This window comes from Rosa rugosa, chromosome 1 (assembly GCF_958449725.1).
Source record: "Rosa rugosa chromosome 1, drRosRugo1.1, whole genome shotgun sequence".
NCBI classification, from domain to species: Eukaryota; Viridiplantae; Streptophyta; class Magnoliopsida; order Rosales; family Rosaceae; genus Rosa; species Rosa rugosa.
The window spans coordinates 15,651,049-15,678,502 of record NC_084820.1 but is presented as its reverse complement, the minus strand read 5'-3'; the positions used below and the strand labels follow the sequence as shown (position 1 = coordinate 15,678,502).

General features: G+C 37.9%; 2 protein-coding genes across 5 annotated transcripts; both read left to right on the top strand.

Moving 5' to 3' along the window:
• Window positions 1-12,945: 12,945 nt before the first annotated feature.
• LOC133720585 (uncharacterized) lies at window positions 12,946-17,104 on the top strand. Of its 3 annotated transcripts, none has more exons than XM_062146992.1 (9): window positions 12,946-13,755; window positions 14,240-14,462; window positions 14,762-14,848; window positions 15,342-15,449; window positions 15,576-15,694; window positions 15,767-15,838; window positions 15,956-16,022; window positions 16,318-16,388; window positions 16,890-17,104. In XM_062146992.1, exons 3-7 carry the CDS (start codon window positions 14,797-14,799, stop codon window positions 15,980-15,982), a joined length of 378 nt encoding a protein of 125 aa, XP_062002976.1. In that variant the 5' UTR covers window positions 12,946-13,755; window positions 14,240-14,462; window positions 14,762-14,796; the 3' UTR covers window positions 15,983-16,022; window positions 16,318-16,388; window positions 16,890-17,104. The 3 variants fall into 3 exon arrangements, with proteins under 3 accessions (XP_062002976.1, XP_062002985.1, XP_062002970.1); XM_062147001.1 differs by having other exon boundaries at window positions 15,940-16,022; XM_062146986.1 differs by having other exon boundaries at window positions 15,933-16,022.
• A 5,347-nt stretch (window positions 17,105-22,451) lies between these two features.
• Window positions 22,452-26,736, top strand: LOC133720575 (abscisic acid 8'-hydroxylase 4-like). 2 transcript variants are annotated; one of them, XM_062146962.1, is made up of 9 exons: window positions 22,459-22,767; window positions 22,887-23,208; window positions 24,710-24,859; window positions 24,946-25,194; window positions 25,281-25,370; window positions 25,446-25,524; window positions 25,919-26,025; window positions 26,121-26,239; window positions 26,449-26,735. In XM_062146962.1, exons 1-9 carry the CDS (start codon window positions 22,583-22,585, stop codon window positions 26,579-26,581), a joined length of 1,434 nt encoding a protein of 477 aa, XP_062002946.1. In that variant the 5' UTR covers window positions 22,459-22,582; the 3' UTR covers window positions 26,582-26,735. The 2 variants fall into 2 exon arrangements, with proteins under 2 accessions (XP_062002955.1, XP_062002946.1); XM_062146971.1 differs by lacking the exon at window positions 24,710-24,859 and having other exon boundaries at window positions 22,452-22,767; window positions 26,449-26,736.
• Window positions 26,737-27,454: the final 718 nt, after the last annotated feature.

Below are 27,454 nucleotides of genomic sequence, written 5' to 3'. Positions count from 1 at the left end.
TGTTGATCATTCTAAAAGATATGATGTCATAGAACACGTGGGAGTCAAGAACCATCCAGAAACGTGTCAAGAAAAAGTCTTTCCTTGTCCAAGAAGGAAGCTTCAGAGACAGAAATTGAATCCTAGTCAAAACAGGACAGTTTGGCAGAAATCTTCTTTGGACGAATTTTTGGTGCATTTTTGGAAGGTTATTGCTACTGAAAATCTTAAGGAGAGTCCTAGAATAATTCTACAAGATTATGACAAGATTACCAAGGTTTGAAAATCATTTAATTGAGCACCAATTAAAGGAATCCTCAAACAACTAGGGAAGGTTTTCAAAGCAGAATTGGAAAAGGAAACTTGGGCTGTGAATTCCATATATATAGAGGCTCTAAACACGTTGAAGACGACCACACCTTTCACTGTACCTTCTCTTCTATCTCTCCTTCTTATTCATCCGCCACCATCTTTTTATTCTTTTTCTCTATTTGTTTTATTTTGGTTTTCAAAACAATGTGTAACTAACATTCTTTTTGTTAGGGGCAAGGTTTGAAGCCCCAATTATGTAGAACATATGTTAGATTAAATCTAGTTTCTTGATCTTTGGTGTGAATTGGTTGTTTATTTCTGTTTGATTGAAAACTTTTGCATGTGTTTGTTTTATGGTCGCGAACATAGGATTTATGCATGTAATTGGAGCTAGGTTTAGAAAATAATTCACCTAATCTTCTTGTTTTCTAATCCACAAGTATACAAGGCTTTGGACAAAAGCTGATGTTTTAAACAACTAGAAGAGCATGCTAGGTAGACGTTCCACACTAGACTGCAACTCTATAATCAATCGTTTCCATGAGATCTTAATGCTTCAAATATGTTGACACTATATGTGTTGTTGATAGGATAGCGTTATATACCTTGATTGCATGTTTGATAGGCTTAGCTATTGTGCGTTCACGTAGACTAAGTAATTAGGGAAACATTAATAAGGGACATGATCTGCTCTGACTTGTTTCTTGGTTGATTTCTGTTCACACCTTGGTAATTGAAACTAGGTTAACTTAACATTGTTCGAAAGTAATTGGTGGTGGATTTTCAAGTCTCTAACATGTTCTCCATCTTATTTTCTCAAAACCTAAAATCAAAATCATTTTCCTTTTGTATTCTCTTTTATTTTCGTTAAAAAACCAAAAACCCCAAAATCTGTTTCTACTTAGGATTGCAACGCACCTTTCTATCCCCTTCTGTTTCCTGCCATATTTTTATCTCTTTTCTAGTATTTGACGTTTTTGTTTTGTTTAGTTTCAGATTTTATTTGTTTGATTTTTGTTTTAGTTAGTTTAAATTAGTTTGTTTTTATTTTGTGTGATTAATTTGTTACCCTCAATCCCAGGCTTGAACGATCCTTGCTTACTCTATATTGCTAACGACTACATTTTGCAGGGTTATGTTGAGCGCCTATTTTGGGCGTATTAGCGAGCTTGGGAACCCGTTCACATTTAATGCCCTGAAAAAGTTATTAAGGGCTCAAGATCCTGACTTTGTTTTCCTGATGGAGACAAACAAGAAGAAGAGTGCTATGGAGAAATTGGGTAGTTCATTGGGGTTTAGTAATTGCAAGGTAGTAGAGAGGACAGGTAAACGAGGGAGAGGTTTGGCTTTTTGTTGAAAAGATTCAAGGCAAGTTCAGATTCTGGATGCCACAATTGGTTTTATTGATGCGTTGGTCATGATTGACAATAAACAAGTCAGATTAACAGGATATAATGGTAATCCAGAAACAAGTGAGAGGCACCATTCTTGGGAGGCACTTCGGCGTCTCTCACAATCTTTTCCTAATATAGCCTGGATTGTCTTTGGGAACTTCAACGAAATTCTAAATGATGGGGAGAAAAGTGAAGGAAGATTGCGTCCTGCTTGTCAGATGGAGAGATTTAGTAGAGCTATTGATGATTGTTCCCTTTAGGGAGTTGCTTTTTCTGTTCCTCTGTTCACCTGGAGTAATGGAACTGTTCAAGAAAGATTGGATAGGGGTTTCCAAAATAATGCAGCAGTAGTGGCTTTCCCAAATTTGCATGAATTCCACATTGACGTTTGACTTGATACATAAACTCTCACAAGCGTACGAATCGTTGTCAAGTAAGGGAAGTATTAAAACCTTAATTATCGTACCTCGGGGATTAGGTGTTGGACCTAACCGAGGTAATTGGCGCTAGAATAACTTAAAAGCATACAATGAAAAATAAAATAAAATAAAATAATATTCACAAGGCACCAAGCCTTGGCAATGCTCGGCTTAGCTCACACTAAGCCTAATCAAAACCACTAACTTGTAACCCAAATGAGTTATGCACAATGGGAGGTAGAATTTTGTTCGAGAGTTTTGAATTGGGAATTAACTAAATTAAATGCAAACTAAAATAAAACTGTACATACTAGGGAAGTCTCAACTAAGTTTGGCACTATCGGCTGGGCCCCATCGGTACTCCCATGTACTATGCCATGGGCCGGGTTCACGACCCACCATGGCGGGGCTCATTTGGGATGCCACCCCGGGCACCCAGGGCCCTGGGCAAGGCCAGCACAGCCCAACTATTTACACATAGGAGGACTGATATGGCATCAGAAGAACAACTAGTGTCCCACATCGAAGATGGGGGTGACTTCCTTCACATGCTCGAGTATAAAGGCATTAGCACAACCACCTTTTACGGGTAATAACTCCTTTGTCTACTATTTACTTACTATACACCTATATTAGCTTCTCACTCAGGCATCGGAGAGGTGTAAACCGTCCGGTACGGTTTACCCCTCTAAGCGTGTGTTCTTGGTACAGGATTTAGGAGGTGCATCGGTACCCCAGACGGTATAGCATTCTGTGTGAGGTACCCGGAGAAAGCCACCAGAAACAAAAACCAAACAACTAATTATCAAGCAAGAAATTAAATTTGGATTTCAAATTAATGGGAACATGGGAGTGTCGGGTGATTCACACTAACTATATTGTAAACATCTATGCCAATTACACAAATGCATGCATTTCCTCTATGTGTCGAGTCCCGTATCTAGTACCGGTTAAAGCTACTAAACCAATTATCCTTTCGGTGTATTGACTATGCCGGTTAAGGCCACAATCAACTCTCTAATTTGGGTGTTACGCCGGTTAAGGCCGCAATATCCAAAATTAGAGGCCTAGAGAGCAAGATAATAGAGACCCAAGCAAGCTTAGCTACAATTAAGCTAGCTAATGGTCACCACACTTAAATCCTAGATGCCACAAGACTAATAAGTTGTCAATTTATCAATCTATTCATCACAATTGCCCACAACATAATTTCAAAGGGTGACAAAGCCTAGAAACATGCTTCTAAGGACCAATAAATTCGGATTTGAAGCATACACAATGGAAATTGCATTTATTAAAGTTAAAGCATCAATATTTATACAAGATGAGTTAGGGCTTCACAACCCTAACTCCCAAAATTGAACTACTCACTACCCATACTCAAATACATCATCCAATACATAAGAAATTAAGAGAAATGATAGAGGAGAGAGGGAACACAAATTAAGCTCACAATTTGCTATAGGCAAACATGAACCCAACTTGATATTAAGCCCCCACTCTTTACCAAAGCCAAAATCCCTTGTGGTGATGAAGCCTTGATGATGTGAAGTGAAAGCTCCTTAATTGCTCCTTCCAATTTTGAGAGAAAATGATAAGAGATTTAAAAATGGAGGAGAGAGAGAGTATGAGAGAGAAGATGGAAAATGGAGGAGAGGTCTCTAAATTCGGCCAAAAGGCCTAGGGTGTAGAAAAATGGGTGTTAAGTTTGTGCAATACTACAATGTGTGTGCAAAGGTGTTTAAATACCCCCTTGGGTTCTAGGGTCAAGATTGGACTTGTACCCTAGATCCAATGACTCAAAAACAAGTAGAAAATGGGTAAAATGAAAAGACTAAAACAACCTAATAAAAATGTAGAGAATTAGAAGTGTAGAAAACATTTTAGAAAATATAAAGAAAATAGGAGGGCAAAAGTGTAAGTGAGTGTGTGCCTAGTGTGAACACAAATAAATATCTCCATCCACATGTGTGATGTGTGTGGTCCACTAATTATTATTGTCATTACATCAATTTTGAATTTGAAATTTGAATACAAAGATGTAATACAAATGGACTTGGGTCTTCACTTGTGCTTCTTTGGTCTTGGGCCTTGGACTTCATGCTATCGGGTCAAGTTGACTTGGTTGACCCGATGGTCAATCAGTTGACTTTTCGTCCTTTTGTCGGAAACCCCATTTTGCTCCAATTTCGCACAACTTCTTCCGAAATCCACAACTCCACTTATTTACTACAATATAAATAAAAATATAATAATTACATAATAATTACTTTGGAGATTAGCTTAATTCTAGTGTTTAGAACGTAACTACGTGCATAAAAATGCATGTAATCACACCCCCACACTTGAACTTTGCTTGTCCCCAAGCAAACTAAATGTAAGCATAATCCGAAAATCTACTAACTCACAAACATAAAGGAAGTGCAATATTAGTCTTTCCAACCATAACCCTCGGAGAACTAATTATGTAGATGACCATGAAGAAGATGTAAGCACAACATAAGATTTTTGAATTTGTAAGGCAATTAAGATGCACATGTAATAGATGCTCAAGTATATGCATGTGTTGACCATGTGTCAAATTAATCCACCATAATCAAATGGGCATATAAAAGACCCAACATAACCCGCTAAACTCACATAGGTTTACTAAATATTACCACTCAAGTGTTTAGGGGCTATATGTGTTTCACTCAAAAGATATTTCATAACACGCGTCGCCATATGCTTGCACTTCGATCTCATCTCCGCTAGGTAGCTCACAACATTCAAGATCAAGAGGTCTTTTATTTGGTTGTAATGGGGCTAAGGGTGAGTGGCTAATAGAAATGAAAAATAAGGAAAAACAAAGTCCAAGGAAATCGGTGAAGCAACTCTCACTTATAGAGATTTTAGACTTTTGCTTTCAAATGCTAACTCACTCACTCTAATCCCAATGTACAACCCACACTATACTACGTAATACTCTTTTTTCTTTTCTTCACACAACTTCTTTTTTTTTCTTTCTTTTTTTTCTTCTACTTTTCTTTTCCTTGAACTTTCTTTCTATTTTCACAAATTGTTTTTTTTAGAACTTTCTTTTCTATACAAATCACTCACCCCCACACTTATTCTTTTGTAACCTCACACTTTTGACTTTTATTTTCTTTTGAAGCACTCAAACATAAAGTCATTCTCTCAAATTGCTTCACCGACTACCACGGAGGGGTAGGATAAAAGTGTATAGGCTAGGTATAGAAATTTGTGGTGCAAATGAACAAAAAGGTTAAATATATAAATAGGCTCAAAGTGGCAATCTAGTGGTAAATATCTTTGGGCACATGCTTCTTTGGCCATGGTGGTAAACCCAAAATGCCTCAATCCTTTCTATCCCGTCGTAAGCTAAAAGTAGCCTCGAGAGGTCTCAAGCAAGTTTTAGATACGCAATGTCATGAAATTGTACACACATGAAAGAATAAGTGAATGAACGATGCATACACTATAGATATTAGGCTCAAAATCTCACAAATAAGGGCATGCAAGTTAATCGAATAATCTATATGCTTCTCTAACTATGATGAACGAACCTAACATAGGCTATGTGCACACATATAATCAAGCATAGATCACATATACACTTAATCACAAAACAAATTCAAAGTTCTAGATCATGGTTAATCTATCCACAATCATAACAAGTTAAGTCAATGTCTCGTCATTGGGGTTGAAAAAGGCATTAACCACTAAATTCTAATTACAAAAAGCTAATCTAATTTTTTATATATATATTTTTTTATTATTATTTTTTAAAAAGGGCATCCGAGCCCTCACCCCCACACTTAAAACCAACATTGACCTCAATGTTGTAAAATGAGCTCGAAAGCTAAAATCCGTGTCGGATTTAGGCATGAGAGTAAAGTCCGGGCGAAGGCACAAAAATTAACTATGAAAATGAAAATCTAAATACGGAGAAAAGATACGGAAAACCCCCTTTGTAGACCTCCATTGCTCATGACCTTCGGAGCAGACAAATATGAGACACCAACCTCAAGGCACAAGGCCTTGACTTCCTTAACGTATGCTCCAAGCTAGCTCTAGGTGCTCATGAAAAGATCGACTCCATTTAGAACATAAATGTCCTTGAGCAATGCGTCACATAATAACCACTTCAAAGAATAAGGAAAAGAGTCCTCCATTAAGCTCATGGTCTTGAACACATCCAACACACCTCACAAAAACCCTCTAATGGCCTCCAAAGATGAAATGAAAGTGCAAAGAAGTTCAACCAACCCGAGTGAACAAAACTAGTGAGTGCAGAAAACTTCCAGCAATGACCTTTATGTCTTCAAATACCCATATCTCAAACACAGAAAGAGATAATTAAGTGATACTATATGAAATGGAAAGGAGACTCAAAGAGCTTTCTATCCAACTAAAATGATCCACCTATGTCCGACCGAGAAGAAATCTATAGCTGGTCAAAGTTGTTGATCTGTCATGAAGTCTTCTGCTGACCCTCAATTACCAAAACAGAAATATCTGAAGCTCCAGAGGTGAAAAGAGGGTGAGACAAACTGCAGATGAAACTAGACTCAAGGGGTTACCTTCTACTAAAATTTCATTGAAAAATCAATTCTGAGTCAAAAATAGTTGGCCTCCAAACTCACTGATCTGTTCTGCAGTTTCTGGTGTGCCCTGTTTCTAACCTCTGTCACTTGGAACATAAAAATATTAAGGTAGGAAGGTTCAAATAAAAAACTGTTTCTCCTGTATACAGAGGACATGTGAAGACACATCTTTGAAAAATTTTAACTCCAAATTGCTGGGAATGTAGAAGGTGTAGCTTCCCAAAGTCACTCTACAGTAGCTGTCTCTGTTCTGACCTCTATGCATTGACTATTAATTAACTAGAGTTACAGTAACTCAAAGGGGTTGATATTTTGGCACAGGACAATAGACATATAGGAGAATAGCTCCAGAAAATTTCAGCTCAAATTACCATGTAAGTCAGAAGCTATAGCCACCCAAAATCAACTGAACTTTCTAGACTGAAACTGCACACTACTACATTCTTGCTTTCTTCACACTTCAAACTCCGGACACCTCCCATCCTCCCAAAAAGATGGCTAAATAGCCTTATTGATGCAAAATGAACAAGTAAGTTTCAAAACCACGTAGGGTTGCCTCCCTAGAAGCGCTTGTTTTTAAAGACCCCAAGCCAGTCTATAGAACTTAGTCTCTTCAAGGTGGCTCCTTCTTTCCACCACCACCCACACAAGCTTTGGTAGAACTAGAACCTCCACAAGATGATGCAAGAAACTTGATATTCACCGGAGCGTTCCACTCAAGATACCCTTTCTTCTTCTTCTTGTCCAACCCACAAATCTCCCTTATTGTCTTGATTTGATTCTTTTGCTCCTCACTCAATGCGAGATCCTCATTCACATTTATCTCATCAAGAGTAGAAATTGCAAACACTTGGCAAGGAGAGGAAGAATTAGAAACTAATGGCTCTTGGTTGTAGTGTGGGACTTGGTTTAATGGGCCAAAAATTCTATCTCTCTTTGCTTCATTGCCCTTGACCAAGTTAATAGAAAGCACACTTTTTACCACCTCCGGAGGGTAAATGGGTTCAAGCCTTTTGAGTAATACTTTTTCTCCCAATACCTTCATTTTGATAGTGCCCTTTTGAACATTAATTTTTATCCCCGCGGTCGCCATAAAAGGTCTACCAAGAATGATAGGTATGTCCTTGTCACAATGAGGCTCATCATCCATATCTAATACCACCAAATCCGCCGGTAAGTAGAACTTGTCAACTTTGTTTAATACATCTTCAACAACGCCCATAGCTCTAATAATGCTCCGGTCCGCAAGTTACAAATATATAGGAGTAGCTTTAATAGGCCCAAGGTCAAGTTTCCGAAAAGTCTCAAAAGAAATAATGTTAACACTTGAACCAAGGTCCATCAAAGCTCTATCAAAGACTTTCTCACCAATAGTGCAAGAGATATTGAAGCTCCCCGGATCCTTGAGTTTTGGGGGAATCCGTCTTTGTAAGATAGCACTAACCTCCTCACAAATCTCGAACCGCTCATCATTCTTTATCTTCCTCTTATGGGTGCACAAGTCCTTTAGAAATTTTGCATAAACCAACATTTTTCGAATGAGCTCAATCAAAGGTATATTGACATTGACATTCTTCAAAATATCATGCACTTCGGACATCAAGCCAACTTTCTTCTTCTTCCCACCCTTCTTCACATTTTCTTTTCTTGGCACATTAGGGTAAGGAAGTTGAGGCTCCGGTGTACTCAAATCAAGAGGTGGATCAAAGGTGAGACTCTTGGTGGTGCCCCTAAGGGTAGTCACGGTCCCACTAGGGTTCTTAGCCCTCAAGGCCTCGCCTAGTGATGAGTAGACCGGACCACTCCTATCCCTAGAGCTATCATGCACATGTAGGTCTTCCTCCATATTTCTCCCCTCTTTTTCGGTTGAAGTAGATGACTCAAACTCATAGGATGTGGGTCTAATATCATTAAGAACTTTCCTAGAGGTGTCATCGGCCTTAGATGGGTCCCTAGCCTTCATGGCCTCACCATCTAATCTTGAGGCCGAAATATCCTCATCCCTAGAAGTGTTCTTTCTCAATAAAGCTGTTTCCTTGTCACTATCAATCAAACCATATTTTCTCGCATCATTCTCAAAGGACAAGAAACCATAACCTTTACCAAGAAGAGCTCCTCCGGAGGGTACATTTTCTTCCCCTCCGGCTACCTTATCCACCCCCTTATTTCTTCTTGTGGCATTCAAAGTCACATCACTCACTCCATATTTACCGGAAGGTACATTTTCTTCCCTTCCGGTCCCATCCTCCTTATGACAAATAGAATCATGATGTGTATGCAATTGGTTATCAACAACATGGCCAAGAGGTACATTTTCTTCTCTCTTGGCCCCATATGAATGCAAACCAACATCATCATCAAACAAAGGATTTGAATGAAAAGTAGAAGATGAGGGCATGTAAACTTGATTATCATATACCTTTCCCGAACGTAGAGTGGTGACGGCATTGCATTCATGGAGTTTTCCTCTTGAGTTTGGCTCCGATTGTGAAGGTAAGGCTCCTTGTTGACGTGTGCTAAGCTCCTTTGCCATTTGACTCATTTGCACTTCTAATAGTCCCATTTGTTTTTGGATGGTGGCTTGACCTTGGGATAGTATAGTAATGCATTGAGACATAGAAGAAAGAACATCCTCACTTGCATTCTTCTTCTCCTCCGGTTGTGAGGCAATGGAAACACCTTGAAACTTGTTAAGACCATAGCCACCACCCATAGCTCTAATAATGCTCCTCACTCAATGCGAGATCCTCATTCACATTTATCTCATCAAGAACAGAAATTGCAAACACTTGGCAAGGAGAGGAAGAATTAGAAACTAATGGCTCTTAGTTGTAGTGTGGGACTTGGTTCAATGGGTCAAAAGTAATCTCCAACGCTTTCCTATTGACGTCAAATTGGAGGAAGATCAGAAACAGCGTAAGCTAATCAAAGAGGAGCTGGAAAAATATTCTAATTATGAGGAGACTTTATGGAAACAACGCTCAAGGGTTGATTGGCTTCAAGAAAGGAGATCGCAATACCAAGTTCTTTCTTGCACATGCTAAAGGCAGAGGACACCAAAATCAAGTACTGGGGGTTTTTGATGAGGTTGGCACTTGGTGTGAAACTTGTCTGATATTCAATCTACTTTCGTATCCTACTTTACAAACCTTCACAGTTCTGAAGGGTGTGGCAATATTAATCTCATTATGGACAAGATTCCACAGAAAGTGACAGATGAGGTGAATGCAAAGCTTTTGAAAAAGTTTGCTAGATGGGAAGTGGAAAATGCTTTGAAACATATGGCTGCTCAGAAATCTCCTGGTTTCGATGGTATGTTTGCTTTATTTTTCAAAAGTTATTGGTAAGTGGTGGGTGACTCGGTGTGCGCGTTTTGCCTTGGAGTACTGAATGAGGGTAAAGAGATTCAGGATTTCAATCATACACTTATATATCTCTGATTCCCAAATGCGTAAGTCCTCAGCAGGTGACAAAATTCAGGCCTATCAGTCTCTGTTCCATTGTTTACAAGTTAATTTCAAAGGCTATAGCTAATAGGCTCAAAGCTTTTCTCCCGGACAAAATCTCTTGTACACAGAGTGCTTTTGTACCAGGAAGGAACATTCAAGACAACGTTATTGCAGCATTTGAAACTATTCATACGATCCGTACACAAAGAAGCACTGCATCTCCTAAAATGGTTCTTAAATTGGATATCAGTAAGGCGTATGACAGGGTGGAATGGAATTTCCTGAAGGCAGTGATGATAAAGTTGGGTTTTGTGGAGGATTGGGTAGACTTAATAATGAGGTGTATTAGCTCTGTCTCATTTTCAGTTTTATGGAAAGGTCAGCCAATTGGTAATTTCAGGCCAATAAGAGGTATTAGGCAGGGTGACCCACTATCACCCTACATGTTCCTATTTGTTTCTGAAGGTCTTTCGGCTCTGCTACATCATGCTGATTCTTTTGGGTTGATACAAGGAGTAAAGGTAGCGCTTACAGCTCCTTCCATTTCACACTTGCATTTTGCGGACGACAGCCTCTTATTTGTCAACGCTACGGTTCAGGAGAGTGTGTCTTTAAAGCAGTGCTTACTTCTATATGAATCTGCAGCAAGTCAACGGATCAATTTCCAGAAATCGGCTTTGTCATTTGGTCCGAATGCAGATAGTCAAGTGATGAATGAAGTTAAAGATATTCTGAATGTGCCGATCATTGAGTTTCATGAAAAGTATATGGGGCTTCCTACCACTATAGGAAGAAATAAGAAGGAAGTATTCAGAAAGTTAAACAAGCGGCTTGATTTTCATCTCCAAGGATGGCAAGGGAAGTTCCTCTCAAGAGCGGGTAAGCTTGTGTTAATTAAATCTGTTGCTCAAGCAATTTCCACTTATTCAATGAGTGTGTTCCAGTTGCCTATTGGAGTTTGTAAGAAATTTCAATCAAAAGTGAGCCGGTTTTGGTGGGGAAAAGGAGGTGAAAAGCGAGGAATCCACTGGTGTAGTTGGGATAAGCTCTGCAAAAGGAAGGAGGAGGGTGGTCTTGGCTTTAGAGATTTGAGGGCCTTTAATCAAGCAATGTTAGCAAGCTCTAGAGGATTTTTTGGGGTAAACACTCTTTGGTAAGCCAATTACTTCAAGCTAAATACTTTCCAAAATCTTGCTTTTTAGATGCTTTGCTGGGGCTCACGCCTTCAGCTATATGGAGGAGTTTGTTATGGGGTAAGCAAGTGATAGATAATGGTACTCGTTGGCGAATTGGAAATGGAACACGAGTAAGTATAGTGAAGGATCGGTGGTTGCCTTGTCCAATTGGCTTTAAGGTGGTGAGTCCAGTTTCAATTCTGATACATCAGAAAGTGGAGACTTTGTTCACGGCCTCTGGAGCATGGAATGTGCCTCTTGTACAATCTACTTTCTTACCTCATGAAGCGGAGTTGATACTAAGTATGCCTCTTGGATTGAACCATCATTCTTAGATCTACTACATCATGTACATGCTACTGCTTCGGTTTCTGAGTTATCTAAATTTTGTTATATCACATGGTTGCTTTGGCGTAACCGAAACCTCCATAGACATGGGGAGAAAAGTTTGGGACCGGATGCATTAATTAAGGCTGTAGATGAATGGCAGTTTGAATTTGAAAATGCTACACAAAAGGTTCAACCTATGAAGAAGGTAGCTCCTCCAACTCAAGTCACCTGACAACCTCCTCCTGTTGGCTACCTTAAGATGAATTTTGATGGAGCCTGTGATGTGAAGAAGGGCCTTAAGTTGGGGGTGGTGTTTAGAGACTGTAATGGTGCGTTGAAAGGAGCTATGGCAGTACCACAAGTTGGGAATCTCCCTCCAAGACCGGTGGAAGCCTTGGCGTTGCTGCATGGTTTATGGTTTGCGCTGCATGTGGGATTCTCTAACCTTGAGGTGGAAGGTGATGCACTCTTAGTTATTAATAGCTTCAGTGATAGTTCTGATGATTTGAGTTTGGAAGGACATATTTTGGATGAAGTTAAGTCTGTTAATTCTTGTAGTGGGCACTTTGTGAAACGAGAAGGCAATGGCACTAGGCCAATAACCTTAACATACAACACTTTTTACACAACGAAAAAAAAAATTCGTTGTGTGATGTGGGAAAGTGAATCATACAACTCTTATAAGAAAATTTCATTGTATAAGCCTGTTAAAATTCAAAAGATTTTAGTTGGAAGGTGATTGCACAACAAATACAAGAATAATCTGTTGTGTGAATGAAAAAAAAATGAGCGGCTGATTTCCCTCCGACCTTCACTCAAATTTGGCTCCAAATTTCACCTCACATGCACTGATTTTTACTACATAGTACAACAGTTTACTTGTTTATGTTGTATGAGTGTTACTTGTAAAATGTCATACTGTAGTGTTTAGCTTTGTGTTGTCCAAGTGAGGGAAATGTAGGAGGCAACATTTGGATGTGCCCCAAAATGACGAAATTTTGCTTGAAATGTTGGTTACTTGTGTGATGATTTTAGGTTCTTACAACGTAATGATATATTTATGTTGTCTGAATGAGCAAGGATAAGCATTTACACCAAAACTGATATTGTGATAGTACATAGGCGGGAGTTTTCCCTCTCAGGCTCTCAGCTCAAATTTTACACGTAGATAATCCGACAACAGAACTTGATTCATCCGTTGTATGAGTCATGAGTAAAAAAAAAAAAAAAAAAAAAAAAAACGATATGCGTCCTTGAAGAAAGAAAGAAAGAAGCACCCCTAACCAATATTCATTTTTTGTCTTCGACACTCGGTCAAAATACAACAAAACTTCTTCTCATCCCTCCTGTCTCACTCTCATCTTCTCTTCATTCTCTTCTCTCCCAGAAATCTCAACTATCCTTCAACATCGCGCTTCGGGAATTTCTCTCTCTCTCGAGTCCTCATTGTCCCTAATTTCACTTCTTTCTCTGCAAATTAACCCTAAATCTTCCATATCTAACCCCTTAATGGCTCCGACACCTTCTTCCACAACCTAGCCATCGACTCCAGTTCTTGAAAGCCTACCCGTCACCAAACCCTAAGTCAACCCTAAAAGAATCTCAGTCAGAGCACCCTGTCGAAGTCTTCGCTCGAATCCAAGACTACCTAGAAGCTAAAGAAGAAGGCCTCCACGTTCCTCTTGGACCCAATCGAAGCCTCTAGAGAGAGCCTCCTCACAGCTCATCGATTACTCATTATGTCTCTCTTTTTCGAAATGGATTAATTTGGTTGTTTGTTTTGACAGAGGATGATACGAATCAGGAGATAGAGGAGGTTCAGAGACTGTTCAGATCTGCCGCCAGGGATTGGGTTGTAAATTTAAGATTCACAAAAGCCAATGGGATTGTGGTACCAGAAAGTGGTACCACAAAAGCCAAGTCTTCTCTGAGTGAGTCTGTCAACTCCATTTCAGATTCATTTCAGCAGTCCACATTCTCAGAGACCCAATTCAGAAACAATGGTGGAGAGCAAGACTGTACACTCGCCATTGGTGACTTACGCTTCCATGCTTTCACTGCTTACTTTCTGCCCTCCATTTGTCATTATTGTAAGCTCCTCTCTCTATCTCTATGTGTATCAATCGTTTGTGTTTTGGGTTTCTTTTTTATTTTGTAAAGATTCGATTTTGGTGTTTGATCATGTGAAATTGGGTTTGCTGAGATTGAATGATCGTGGGTGATAATGGGTTCTTGACTTCTTGTTATTTCTTTGGTTTGTGAAAGAAATTCAAATCTCATATGTTTAAAGATTGAGAATTTTATAGTTTTGAGAGAAAGGGAAGTGTAAGATTGTTGCTTTTTTTATTATAGAAAGGCTTGAAGTTGTATATGAAGCTTATGTCTCATGCAAATCCGTTGAGAACTTGATTGCTTTTTGTCTTAATTTTGTTTCATTTTCTGTTGTTTTGGAATGCTTTGTTTGGTTGATGACAAAATGCAAAGAATTAGGCTTCAAACATCAAGTGTTGTTCTTTGATTATTTGACTCAGTAAACCTATTATATGCTGATTCGAATTTGATACTTAATTGCAGATGGTATACAATGGTACATGCTGATGGCTCTCTTTTTAAAACTTGGGATTACTTGAAACAAAATGGGCTGCAAAGTTTATTGACATATGGCCAAGACCTACAGCCATTGCCTGGAAAATCATCGCATGTTATGGCAAATTTTGAGGCTGCACTTCAGCTGCCTTTACCTGGAAAAAAGGTTGAAGGACCAATATCTCCGGCTGGGTATCGGCCTGTCTACAAGGTGCTTGGCACTTGATTCCTTTGTCAAACTGCTTTGCCAAAGTGATTACAAAAATAAGGGTTTACATAGCTTTGCCTTCTACACTTTTTGGCTTTACACGAGTCAGTAGATTTCAAAATGTTTAACTCATAGTCCTGTTTGTCATCTTTTGTTCTGGAATTCTTAAGATAAGTGTTAACTATAAATTTTCAGTTTTCTAATTCTTTGAAATACAAGCAAACTTATGCCATATTTTAGTACTATAGTTACACATGTATATTTGAAGTTTCCTTTTCTAATGTAAACTGTAAATTTTGCAGGCAAATGGTATGGCAGCATAATTTGTGACATTACCATGACTGGAGTTCATTCGTTGCTTTCCAAGCCAATAGCGGTGTTGTTATCAGGTATATTGTTCATATCCCAAGTTTTTTCCCTACAATTTCAATTTCAATTTCTGTATGTTAGGGTTCTATATTATATTCTTTACAAATTTATATGATTTCTAATTATTTTATGATTGCTTTTTTATCAACCAATCAATTGCCTGTGGCTCTTTTTATTTCTAACTCTGAAGTATAGTTTCTGATGATAAGATTGGTTTAGTGTGCCTCTGACCGAACCCAGAAGGTATGCTCTTCATCTTTTTTCACAAGTGCACACAATCTGATGATTGTGCGACCCTATTTGCAATGCATGATTGATTCATTTTGGGAATTCAATTGTACTAGACTACCTATAATTGGTTGTCTTGTGTTTACTATAAAGGAATTCAACCCATGCAGGTATGAATTATACTATGTTCCATTTTGCTCAGAGTATATTCTAGTTTTTAAGTTATTATTGGTGGACCTTTTATATGCCTATCTTCTTAAACTGTATACTGCAATCTCATTGCAGGTCTGGTAGTTTATGTTGTAGATCCTCAACAGGGTGAAAGCATTAGTGATTGTTGTGCTACTCCTAGAGAAAAGACTCTTTACATGGCGTCACTTTTGAGTGGCCAAGGTAATTCATTATCTAAATTATTAGTTTTCTATATTAACCCACTGAGGAAGAATTTTGAAATTCTTATTCTTGTATCATGAATTGGATCTTACTTTCTAATCTTCTTTTACTATCATTGGGTTTCAGGTATGGTATATGCAATTGACATAAATGAAGGGTGGTTGAGAATCCTCAAAGAAATGGCTAAGTTGCACCAAGTAGATGGTGTCATCACCACTATCAATGTTGATATGCGTAGTTATACTGTAAGTTATCACCTCTATACAACATTGATCTTTGGGACAGGAAATTTCTTATGGTCCTTATCTTTTCTCCAGGACAATAATACTATGAAGTGTGATAAAGTTCTGTTGGATGCTCCATGTTCTGGACTGGGTGTTCTCTCCAAGGTGATTGTATAAGAATTAAAAAAAGTTAGTTTAGGCTGTATGCCAACTTTCTATTTAGTTATTTGATGCTATATCTCTTATTAACTTTTTGAAGAGGGCAGACTTGCGTTGGAACAGGAGATTAGAGGATATGGAGGAGCTTAATTAAGAATTTGCAGGATGAGCTCCTTCATGCAGCTTCTCGGTAATAACAAAACTCTCTCTCTCATACGAATTCGTTTCCATTATGAATTTATTTCCTAGGCTTGTATTTTGATTTCCCCTTTGATTTTATGTTTTCAGATTTTAAATCTATGTATTTGAAATTCTAGATTCCTAAAAAAACGAGTTATATTTCTCTCTTCTCAATTGATAATATGAGCGGTTGAAGATCCTGTTATCACTTTGATACCTTTCATGCTCTTTTTAATAGAAGTGCCAAATACTACCTCTTTTCTCTTGCTTGGTGCTATACCTTAGACATGCTCTTGCTTTTGTAGGTAGCTGAGAGCTTGGAGCTGGTGGGAAGAAACTTAATTGTAGTTGATAGAGTGTGAAGATTTGTTGCATGGTAATTTTTCTGGATCTATGATGGTTTGCAATTTTGAATCTGATCAGCTGCTAATCAATTTCAATAACTTTTTTTGTTCGATTCAGTGAGCCTTTCATTATTTCTGGGTTTTCTCGTTTGTTTTTATTGACTGATGTTGTGACTTTGGGAAAACACTTGAGACCTTGATGATCTATATATGTTTGTTTTGAAAGAAACCTGGAATTGAAATACACAACTAATTGGAATTGATTTTACAACTCTCTATTAATCCAATCTTTTCTCTTCCTTTCACAGATAGCATATGCTATGTTAACATAGTACTATCACTATGAAAGTCCCAATTGTGTGTATACATGTACAACTTAAAGCTTTGTATGCATTGAGCCTTTTCTTTTGCTTCAGCTAATACCATAGGTTGTGGACTTAACTAACATAGTAGTATCACTTTGAAAGTCCCAATTGTGCGTACATGTACAGATTAAAGTTCTATATTAATCCAGCCTCCTCTTGCTTTCGCAGATAACTGAGATCCTCAAGCTGGTAAGAAGGACAGAATGGCATGGCACTAGAATGCTATCTTGTTTTGGAATAATTTGTATCAGTTTTAGATATCCCAAGTAGATGGGCATGTATTAGAATACTTTTTTTTCTTTTAATCTTTTAATGTTGGCTTGGATGATTGGGAAATGCTCCCTTTTAACATTTGATGTATACATAATGGGTTGGATTACTCATTTGATGGTTTGTAATGTGTTTTCTTTCCAATTGATCGCGTTCATTAGGTAAAATGGAGCATTATTGTGCACAAAATATAGGAAATGAAAATGATTGTACAACAGTTCTATAGCGTGGCAATTCAACGTTGTCTGAATACACAAAATTAGGCCATTCACTCAATGCACTCTTTACAATCACACAATGGTAAAAACTGAACTCCGTTGTCCAAAATCAATTCACACAACAATTATAATGTACAACTGAAGTGTGATAGTATATCAGACGACGGAGAAATTAAAAAAAATGTTGTCTGACTAGGTTTTCCAACAACAGCTTGGAAACAAGTTCAGTTGTATGAAGGATGCACATGCCACGCACAGCATGGCTGCGCGGCATGGTTGTGCCTGACATCTGCCGAGGGAAGGTACAACGCTGATAACAAAGAAACTGTCGACTGTTTGTGTTTCATACAACGGCTTTCCACCGTTGTGCCATTTTTCATCACACAACGCTCCGATACACAACGGAGATCGTCCAAATCACACAACGATTTTGGTCCGTTGTCTGTTAGCTTTTTTGGCCTAGTGGGTATTGCTCACCGGTTAGCAAAGGAAGCGTTAAAAATTAGTCAGCCTTTCCTTTGTTTGGAGTCAGGGCATGCTTGGCTCCATCAGTGTGTCAGTATGGATTTTCAGTGTGAAGTCTAGTATGGGAATCTTGTGGGCAATTCACCACTTGGGTGTTTGCTAAAAAGCTTTCCACAACTCGTTGTAATTGATTCATTTTCAATGAAGTTCTTTTTTGATAAATAAAAAAAAAAAGTTTACCACCGGAGTACTAGAAGCTTGTGTCAATCATAATTGAAAAGAAAATTAACTACCTTCAAACATTAAACAGATCTATTTGTTAGCTAGTGATTTTTCTTTTTCTTTTTGAGAAATAAATAATTTCATTACTTAATTATGGCCAGAAAACACATACATCATATGCTGTCTTACACCAAATAAAATCTATATGGCCTAAGCTACCAAGCAAATGACATGTAACCCTCATTGTAAACAGAATGAGCTCAATATTTAGACCTAGCCATATGAAACAAATCCAACACTACCTAAATCCTTACTAGAGCAACCCTAATCGCCTAGAGCCATCAATTGATGTACAATTAGAGAAGCTTAACTTAAATAGCAAAAGATTAGAATCCAAAAGCTAGGTATTGAGAAATAGAAAGCTTAGAGCTTTCCTTTGCCCTTGTCCTTAGGGCTAACCTCCTGAACAGCAGCAGCAGTAGGGTAAGTGAGACGCAATGGAGCCCTACTCACTTTCTTTTGTGGGCCAAAGTTCTTGTTCTTGCTCCCAAGAGGCCTTCCTACCTTCTTCTTCAAAATTCCCTGCTCACTCTCATTGTCAGCTTCAACCAAACCAAGAGCATCTGCTTGAAGAGTAAGAAGCTTACCACCCAGAATTGTTTTAAACTTCTTTGGGGAGGGAGTACAACCTCCATTCCTACTTCGTTTCTTGTAAACCCTAGTCTCCATCTGCATAGCTTGAGCAGGAGGAGTGGATTCAGAAACACCATCCATTGATGCAAAGACCGAAGCCTCCACACCATGCACAACAGGCAGTAGGCTCTCTTGCCTCCTCCTTATCTATGTCTTGCACGGTAACACCAGATGGGTCTAAGCTTGATGACGATCTCTCCAACCTTCGAATAACATGTTTCTTTTTCTTCAGCAAAGCAGAGGAAGGCTTAGGTAATTCACGAATATTCTGGGCCAAGAAAGAGAATGATCCTCCAGATGTTGAAGGGCCACCAAAGTGCAAAACCCTAGAAGTAGAGATTGCCGTATTAGGTTCCTCACACTTGGCCCCAAAATGAGTAATAATGCCATATTGAGAGCACCTACTCTTGAGATGTTCAAATTGAAACTTCAATACAATCTCAATCCCTGTAGCCAATAAAATCTTGCGTTCAAGCAGAATAGGTTTTGAGATATTATGTGAGAAGAAGATGCGAATAATTCCTTTCCAAAACTCTTTCTTATCATAATCCAAAAAACCTCCCAAGAGATTCCCAATGAGAATAAAGTTATCAGGTTCTTCATACATAACATGTTTCATCGGAACCTCAGCAATAGGTAGAACCCCGTCGTACTCCTCCAAACAGACCGAAGCACGATCAAAACACCAAACTCCTCCTCTGAGAACCTTATTCCGGTCCCGGGTTGATTCGAATGAGAACAAGAAAAGGTTGTCATCTCTTTCCTGTACCCTAAAATCCCTTTCCACCATCCATGTTCAGAGGAAGTGAGACTTGAAGGCTACAGAGTCCACAAGCCTGCGAGTGAGGGGTTTTCCAAGGAGAAAAGATTGGGAGAATTTGTGCACAGGGCCTCCACCAATCTTTGCTAGGTCTAGGGCTTGACCTCCGTTAGCGAGGGCCAAGGAGGCAGCAAAGCAAGCAGTGACAACGTCAATGGATGCCATGGAGGAGGAAGACGTGAGGTTGGTAGGGGAGAACGACAAGGTAGCTGTTTGCTAGGGTTTTGGGGAGAAAAACTAAGGTGAGATAAAATCTCGTAGTTTATGTTTATCTAGCTAGTAACTTTTATTTGAAATACATGTGACGAGGTTTAGGCTAATTATTTGTTAAATCACATCCTATATCTAATTAATCCCTTAAAACATACAAATCACATTTATCAATTAATTGAAAAGAAAAAAGGTCACACTTATTTTTTTTAACAATTGTGAACTCCTTCAAACATATGTATCATGTGAATCATATGATTAATTGAAAAGGACAAAAGTATAAAATTGTGATGAATATATTGTCTACGCTATTAGTAAAGGCCACAGTACGTCAAGCTCTTGTGCTTGAATGAGTTAAACCCTATTTTTTGGCTCCTGTCAACTAATTCAGTCTTTCGAAAAAGAAAAAAAAAATTAGTTCGGTATTGAATGAAGTATCTAATAATATGCCCGATAAAATTTAATTAAAAAAATAAAAGAATAAAATTAGTTAAAGATGTAAAACACAAAGAAGGCTAGGTTTTGGTGGCTAGGTTTTGGTGGGGGGATGAGGATGAATCTAGGAAGATTCACTGGATGGCTTGGGAGAAGCTTTGTCGACCGAAGAAGGAAGGAGGTTTAGGATTCAGAAACATGGTGGTCTTTAACCAAGCACTTTTGGCGAAGCAGGGATGGCGTATTATCCAGCAACCACAGTCGATTATTGCACGGCTTCTAAAAGCCAAGTACTTTCCTCACTGTTCCTTCATGGATGCAACACTAAAAGGAGGAGAATCTTACACGTGGAGGAGTATTGTTGCTGGTAGGAAGGTTCTGAAATTGGGGTTGCGGTATCAGGTGGGGAACGGCCAAAATATCTTAGTGTGGAAAGACCCATGGGTCCCGCAGCCATGTCATTTTAGACCTTATTCTCCTATGATGGAGGGTTCAGAGGAGTTGAGGGTGATGGATCTGATTGATGTTGACACTAATGAATGGGATTTGGAGCTTCTGAGGGGGTTGTTTACGGAGGGTGAGGTTGAGAAAATTGCATGCATTCCTTTAAGTTTGCGTGGGGCGCAGGATCGTCTTATCTGGCATTTTGATAAAAAAGGCATTTACAGTGTTCGTAGTGGGTACCATGTGCTTAATAGTTTAATGGACAAAAAGGACAAGGCCTCCACCTCTTGGAATGGGTGCGGCAAAGTGAACAACAAATATTGGATGGTGGTGTGGGGGGCCCGTGTGCCTCCAAAGGTGAAGTCCTTTGTTTGGCGTTTATTGCATGATATTTTGCCTACCAAGTCTGCTCTTTTGAGAAGGAAAATGAGGGTGGAGGACCCACTTTGTCTTTTCTGCAGGGATGGATTAGAAACAGGTACGCATGTATTTAAATCATGTCATGCACTTCATTGTTTTTGGCTTTTTGGCCCTTTGAAATTAAATACTCTAACACACCCAGCGGGTAATATGGTGGATTGGGTAATGGAGGTGCTAGATGTTCTAATGGTGGATCAGAGGGATTATTTTTTCATGGGTCTATGGGCAGTCTGGACGGAGCGGAATAATATTCTGTGGAAGGGGGCCAATTTTCAACCCATGAATCTGATACAGTGGACGATGAGGTTGATGGAGGATTTTCAAAAATACCATCCTAAAGCAGTGAAGAACAAGAGCAGGCCAAAGGTTAAGTGGCAATGTCCACCGAGTGGAAGGCTTAAAATTAATGTTGATGGGGCTTATTGCTTGGAGGATGGTTGTGGAGGTATTGGAGTAGTGGTAAGGGATGATTCTGGCATGGGTATTGCTGCTTTGGCTAGACCTTTTGTACATGCACACTCGGTTCTAAATATGGAAGCGGAGGCGTGTAGAGCTGGTCTACTTCTTGGTATTCACCAAGGTTGGGCTGACATTGACATTGAAAGCGACTCTGCCATCCTGATTGCTGCTCTCAAGAGTGAGGAAAAGAATTTCTCGGAGGTAAGTCGGGTTCTGGATGATTGTAAAGAGTATTTTGACGCTTTCCAATCCATTCGAATCCGACATATTTACCGTGAAGCAAATGGTGTTGCAAATAGGCTTGCACATCTTGCTAGTAGTTGTTCCGTGGATGATGTTTGGTTAGGGGAGACACCTGCTATTATACAGGATGTTCTCTATAAGGATTATTGTCATTCTTTATCTGTAGCTCGGGGTATAGGTGCTATGTCCCCCCCGATGTAAAATTTTACTATTAATATAATAAATGGAACCGGGCGTGGGGCTGAGCCTCCCAGCTAGGCTGGGTTCCAAACCCCTTTCAAAAAAAAAAAAAAAAAAAAAAACACAAAGAAGGCTAAATTGTTTAACAGAATTGCCAAAACAGAATATTGGTTGCATTGAGATAAACGTATGCACATCATCATGCATTTTAAGTGGACAAATCATTCTTAAACAAATATTAGAATGAAAGAAACACACTCGATCACGAGATAAACTGCTGAAGAAATAACTAACGAGGATGAAATTACCTACTAATTCATCAATCTCATTCCTGAAGGTATAGGGGGCACAAACATTTTGATTCTGTTGTGTTACAAACATTTTGATTCTGTTGTGTTAGTAAACGAACAGTAACTCATAAACCTAAATCAGAATATATGTTTTTCCTTATTTTGATATAGTTATGTTCCAAATAAACATATCACTGATCCGAACTATGTATAAGACAGTATAAGCCTAACTTAAACTGATAGGGGACAGGACTCCACATATTTTCTCACACTGTGCACTTAGAACAGAGGAAAGAGAAAAATTTGGTGGAAGAGAATAGCCTAAATGGGTGAACTCACTTGTCACTACCGGCCGGACTGCTAGGCAGCTCTGCTTAATATGTGATCGATCCTTCCTATATATAAGCACAGCCCATCTTCCTTTTCCTGTAACTAGCTAGTTTGGAGAGAAGACCACACCATCATCAGTTAGAGAAAGTGAGGAAGGGAGCAATGAATACTGTTCTTTTATACTGTTTTGTATTTGCTCTACTCTCTTTCATATTACTTGGAAAACAAACGAGAAACAAACCCCGAGCAAAGCTTCCTCCAGGTTCAATGGGATGGCCATATCTTGGAGAAACCCTGCAACTCTACTCTCAAAATCCAAATGTCTTCTTTGGCACTAGGCAGCAAAGGTAATATATCTATCTTATCAAATCTAAAGATGTGCGTGTCATCTTTTAACCGTACTGTTCTTGACATTCCACACTGTCGTACAAGTTTGTCGTCCTTATCTTGGGGTGGTTGTGCACAGGTATGGAGAAATTTTCAAGACCCATATTCTTGGGAGCCCTGGTGTGATGCTGTGTAGCCCAGAGGCTATCCGGTTTGTGTTGGTGACTCAGGCACATTTGTTTAAGCCAACATACCCTAAAAGTAAGGAAAAATTGATTGGCCCCTCGGCACTTTTCTTCCACCAAGATGACTACCATACTCAAATGAGAAGATTAGTCCAAGAATCACTGTCCTTGGATGCTATCAAGAACTTAGTCCCGGATATTGAAGCCATTGCCATTTCTACCTTGGACTCATGGTCTGGTGGGCAAATTGTCAACACCTTTTATGAATTGAAGAAGGTTGGCTAAAGCTCTGTCTTTCCTTTTTTGGCTACTTACTAGCTAAAGTTAATTGAATGCTTCTTTGCTTGTTACAGTATATTACTAGTGTTTGTGTTTAATTACATAGTTTTGTGTCCAATTTCAAAATGTCATTGTTTATGTAAAGACATAAGGACAATATCGACACTTAAAATATACAAACAAGACTTGAACTGATGATTGAAAAAAAAAAAAAACATGTGAATGTATATATAGATCAACGGGTCTTGCATGCATATATATTTCAAATTTGGCGTTTTCTTTTTTCTTAGAATTAATTTATAGGGCAATGATATGGGGCCTCAATGAGGCCCAAGATTTGTGGCCTCAAATCTTAGGTGTCATGCCATGTAAGCAAATGCAATTTTTTTTTTAATTCCACATAATATATCTTGCCACATCATATTATTGCAATGCTAACTTTACCCTTTTATATTTCCTTTTAGATGTAGGGGGTGAATCAATTACATTAATGAATTTAATTAGATGATGAAAAAAATATCAACTATTAATTATGTACTAATTTAGAGATATGTCTACAAATTATTTGACCAATATTTTTCTTCATTTAATTAAATTCTTTCCTATAATTTTTCTTTCCAAATAGCATTAATATATTGAATTAGGTGTCAAGAAATATGCATTAAATTTTCTTTCCAAATATTGATTAATTTCATAAAAAAAAATAGCATTAATAAATTGAATTTGGAAAATATGTATGTCTAAATTAAGAGGTAAGAAAAAATTCCATGTTAGTAGCAGTCATTAATTATCATCTACAATCTAAATATTAGGGAAAAAACAAACAAAAAATAATAAACTCAATTTCAATGTTTAAACCCTAGCTACATAAAGAGAAAAAAAAATGAACAAAAGAATATATAATAATCATATGAATATGTATTTTTAACGTACATTATATTTTCAAAATTTGCAGGAACCCAATAAAGGTTGAATTTATATACATGTGTTATGCAAATCTTTTGTTTGAATGTATGTGCAAATCTATTGATTGAATTACATGAAATTTTTTCTGTTCTTAATTGAAGAAAAAAAATTGTTGTTTAAATCAAAGCATGAGTGTAATGAAAAGGAAAAATGAAAAAAAAAAAAAAAAACCAAAATAATTTTTTTTTTAGAAGAAAACCAAACTAATTTAGGGTCATTAGATTTTGGAAGGATAAGATGGTCTTTTTCTCAAGAATTACATAACATGATCTAACAAATAAGTGACGTGTGTAGGTGACATGACATGACACCTAAGATTGAGGTCATAAATTTTAATCATTTTCCTAATTTATAAACCTTTTTAGTAAAATGCCATTAATATTTTTGGTAAACTAACTTTTACCTAATTATCTTGGAGAACCTCCAATCCTTAAATGCTTCTGTAATTAACATGAAATTGAGTAGGTTCTGACTTCATCCTACTTTAAGTACTTATGAATTAATATGATGTGTGTTTGTTTAATCATGACAGTTCACTTTTGATGTTGCTGCATTGTTTATCTTCGGTCGCTTGAACACTCACTACAAAGAACAGCTAAAGAAAAACTACTTCACTCTAGACAAAGGTTACAATTGTTTCCCTATAAACCTACCAGGCTCTTCATACAATAAGTCGGTCTTGGTAAGGCAAATAATCGATCCCATTCACAATTATATAGTGACTATTCTGAATACTTCTACTTTATTAATGTAAATTCATCTTTGAAGGCAAGGAGAAGGCTAAGCTTAATTCTCGGTGAGATAATAAAGGAGAGAAAGGAAAATAAATTGGTCGAGAAAGATCTATTGGGAAGCTTATTGAAGTTCAAGGATGAACAGGGTCAAACCTTAACACACAACCAGATCCTTGATAACATTATTGGGGTATTGTTTGCTGCTCAGGACACCACAGCTACTCTCCTGACTTGGATTCTCAAATACATGCACGATTACTCTGAACTTCTAGAAGCTATTCAGGTCAGAGTTATAATTTTTGCTTTCAATCAAAACTAAATACCAATAATTACCTTATGGTAAAGATAAGTTACCAATACTATATACAGGTAGAACAGAAGGCAATTTTTGCAGCAAATGAGGGTGGAAACCAGTCGCTCAGTTGGGCTCAAACTAGAAATATGCCCCTTACCAGTAGGGTATGTTTTGATAAATCTATTCCTTAAAGCTCGTGTACTTTGAACTAACTAAACATGGAGTTGTATCAATTTCAGGCTATAAAGGAGAGTTTGAGGATGGCAAGCATAATTTCTTTCACCTTCAGAGAAGCCGTTGAAGACGTTGAATATAAAGGTATATATTGCATGTACCAAACAAAAAATATTAATTACACTGGTAATTTTTAGTTTACCATGCATGGAAGCCATTTGAAAGGGGCAGTCGAAGAGATAGATCGATCAGTACTATAGGAGACACATGATAGTTCAAATCTGAGACGTTCCCGGCGAGTTGTGGAAAGATCCAGCTCAATTATTGAAGAAAGGACATTACTAGCTAGTGACTGATCAATATTTACTAGTACCCCACTCTTTTTATAGCCACACGAATTAAGTCCTTTTTCGTACATATTCATGTGAGTATGTTGGAAATTTCAGTAAACTATTTCACCTAACCTAAGAAATTTTGAAAATTGATGGATCAAATGTAACGAAGAAAGTCTCGTTAATATATTGCATTTGCTAAACAGGATACTTGATCCGAAAGGGATGGAAGGTACTGCCTTTGTTCCGGAACATTCATCACAATCCTGATTTTTTCAATGAACCCCATAATTTCAATCCATCAAGATTTGAGGTATATGTGGCTCGATCCATGCTATTGCTTGTGCTAGCTTTGAATTATATAGAAGAAAATGAGCTTCTAACTCTTATCTTTGAAACTGCATCAAGCTTGGAATAAGACCCAATACGTTCGTGCCATTTGGCAATGGAGTTCATACTTGTCCTGGAAATGAAGTTGCCAAGACTGAGATACTTATTTTCATCTACCACCTCGTTAACAAGTTCAGGTATTTATGGCTTTATGCATGGATATCTATTGTGCCGATCTTATCCACTACTCACTAGGAAGCTTGATACATATTATTACCAAACAATTAGGTATCTATGTAACATCACGAGAAAGAGATCGACGTGACTTTCGGTTTCATGCAACTTGTAATGATCTATCACTTCCCAGCAATTTAACTTGTTCACTTCTTGTTTGTATATGTTGAAGGTGGGAAGCAGCAGCGTCCGATGGTGGGATTCATTATGACCCATTTCCGGTACCTCAGCAAGGACTTCCGGCCAAATTTTGGAAAGAGTATTCCGGCAGCCAAGGAGCGCTGTATGATAAAAGAGCAAACTAGTGAATGTACAAATTAACCTAGCTAGTAGATCCTAAATGGAATTTAATTATCAAGATTTGAGGAATATGGATTACTTAATTGGTTGTCTGTTAAAACCTACTATAGTTGCCATTTTAATACATGCATTAACACAATTAAGTTATTACGTGGATCGAACGTTTGCTGACATAGAAACTCATGATCACAGTTTTTGGGTGACCACAATTTTGATCTCGTATGAAATCTAGTTGCTTAATGGTTAAGAACACTATCTTGCTTTGGTCGAAAGAGATTTCAGAGTAGTTACTGGTAGGAAAATGATTTGCGGCCTCAATGAGGCCTATGATTTGCGGCCTCAATGAGGCCTAAAATTTGTGGCCTCAATTTTAGGTGTCATGCCTTGTCATCTGTACACATCACCTATTTGTCAAATCATGCCATGTAATTCTTGAGAAAAATACCATCTTATCCTTCCAAAATCTAATGACTCTAAATTATTTTGGCTTCTTCTAAAAAGAAACAAATTTTGGCTTTCTTTCATTTTTTTCTTTTCATTACACTCATGTTAGATTTAAACAACAATTTTTTTTTTCTTTAATCAAGAATAGAAAAAATTTCATGTAATTCAGTCAATAGACTTGCATGTACATTTAATTAATAGATTTGCAGAACACATGTATATGAATTCAACCTTTATTGGGTTCCTACAAATTTTGAAAATGGGCAATGATATGGGGTCTCAATGAGGCCTAAGATTTGTAGCCTCAAATCCTAGGTGTCATGCCATGTAAGTAAATACAAATTTTATTTTCAATTCCACATAATATATCTTGTCACATCATACTATTGCAACACCAAATTTACCCTTTTACATTTCCTTTTAGATGTTAGGGG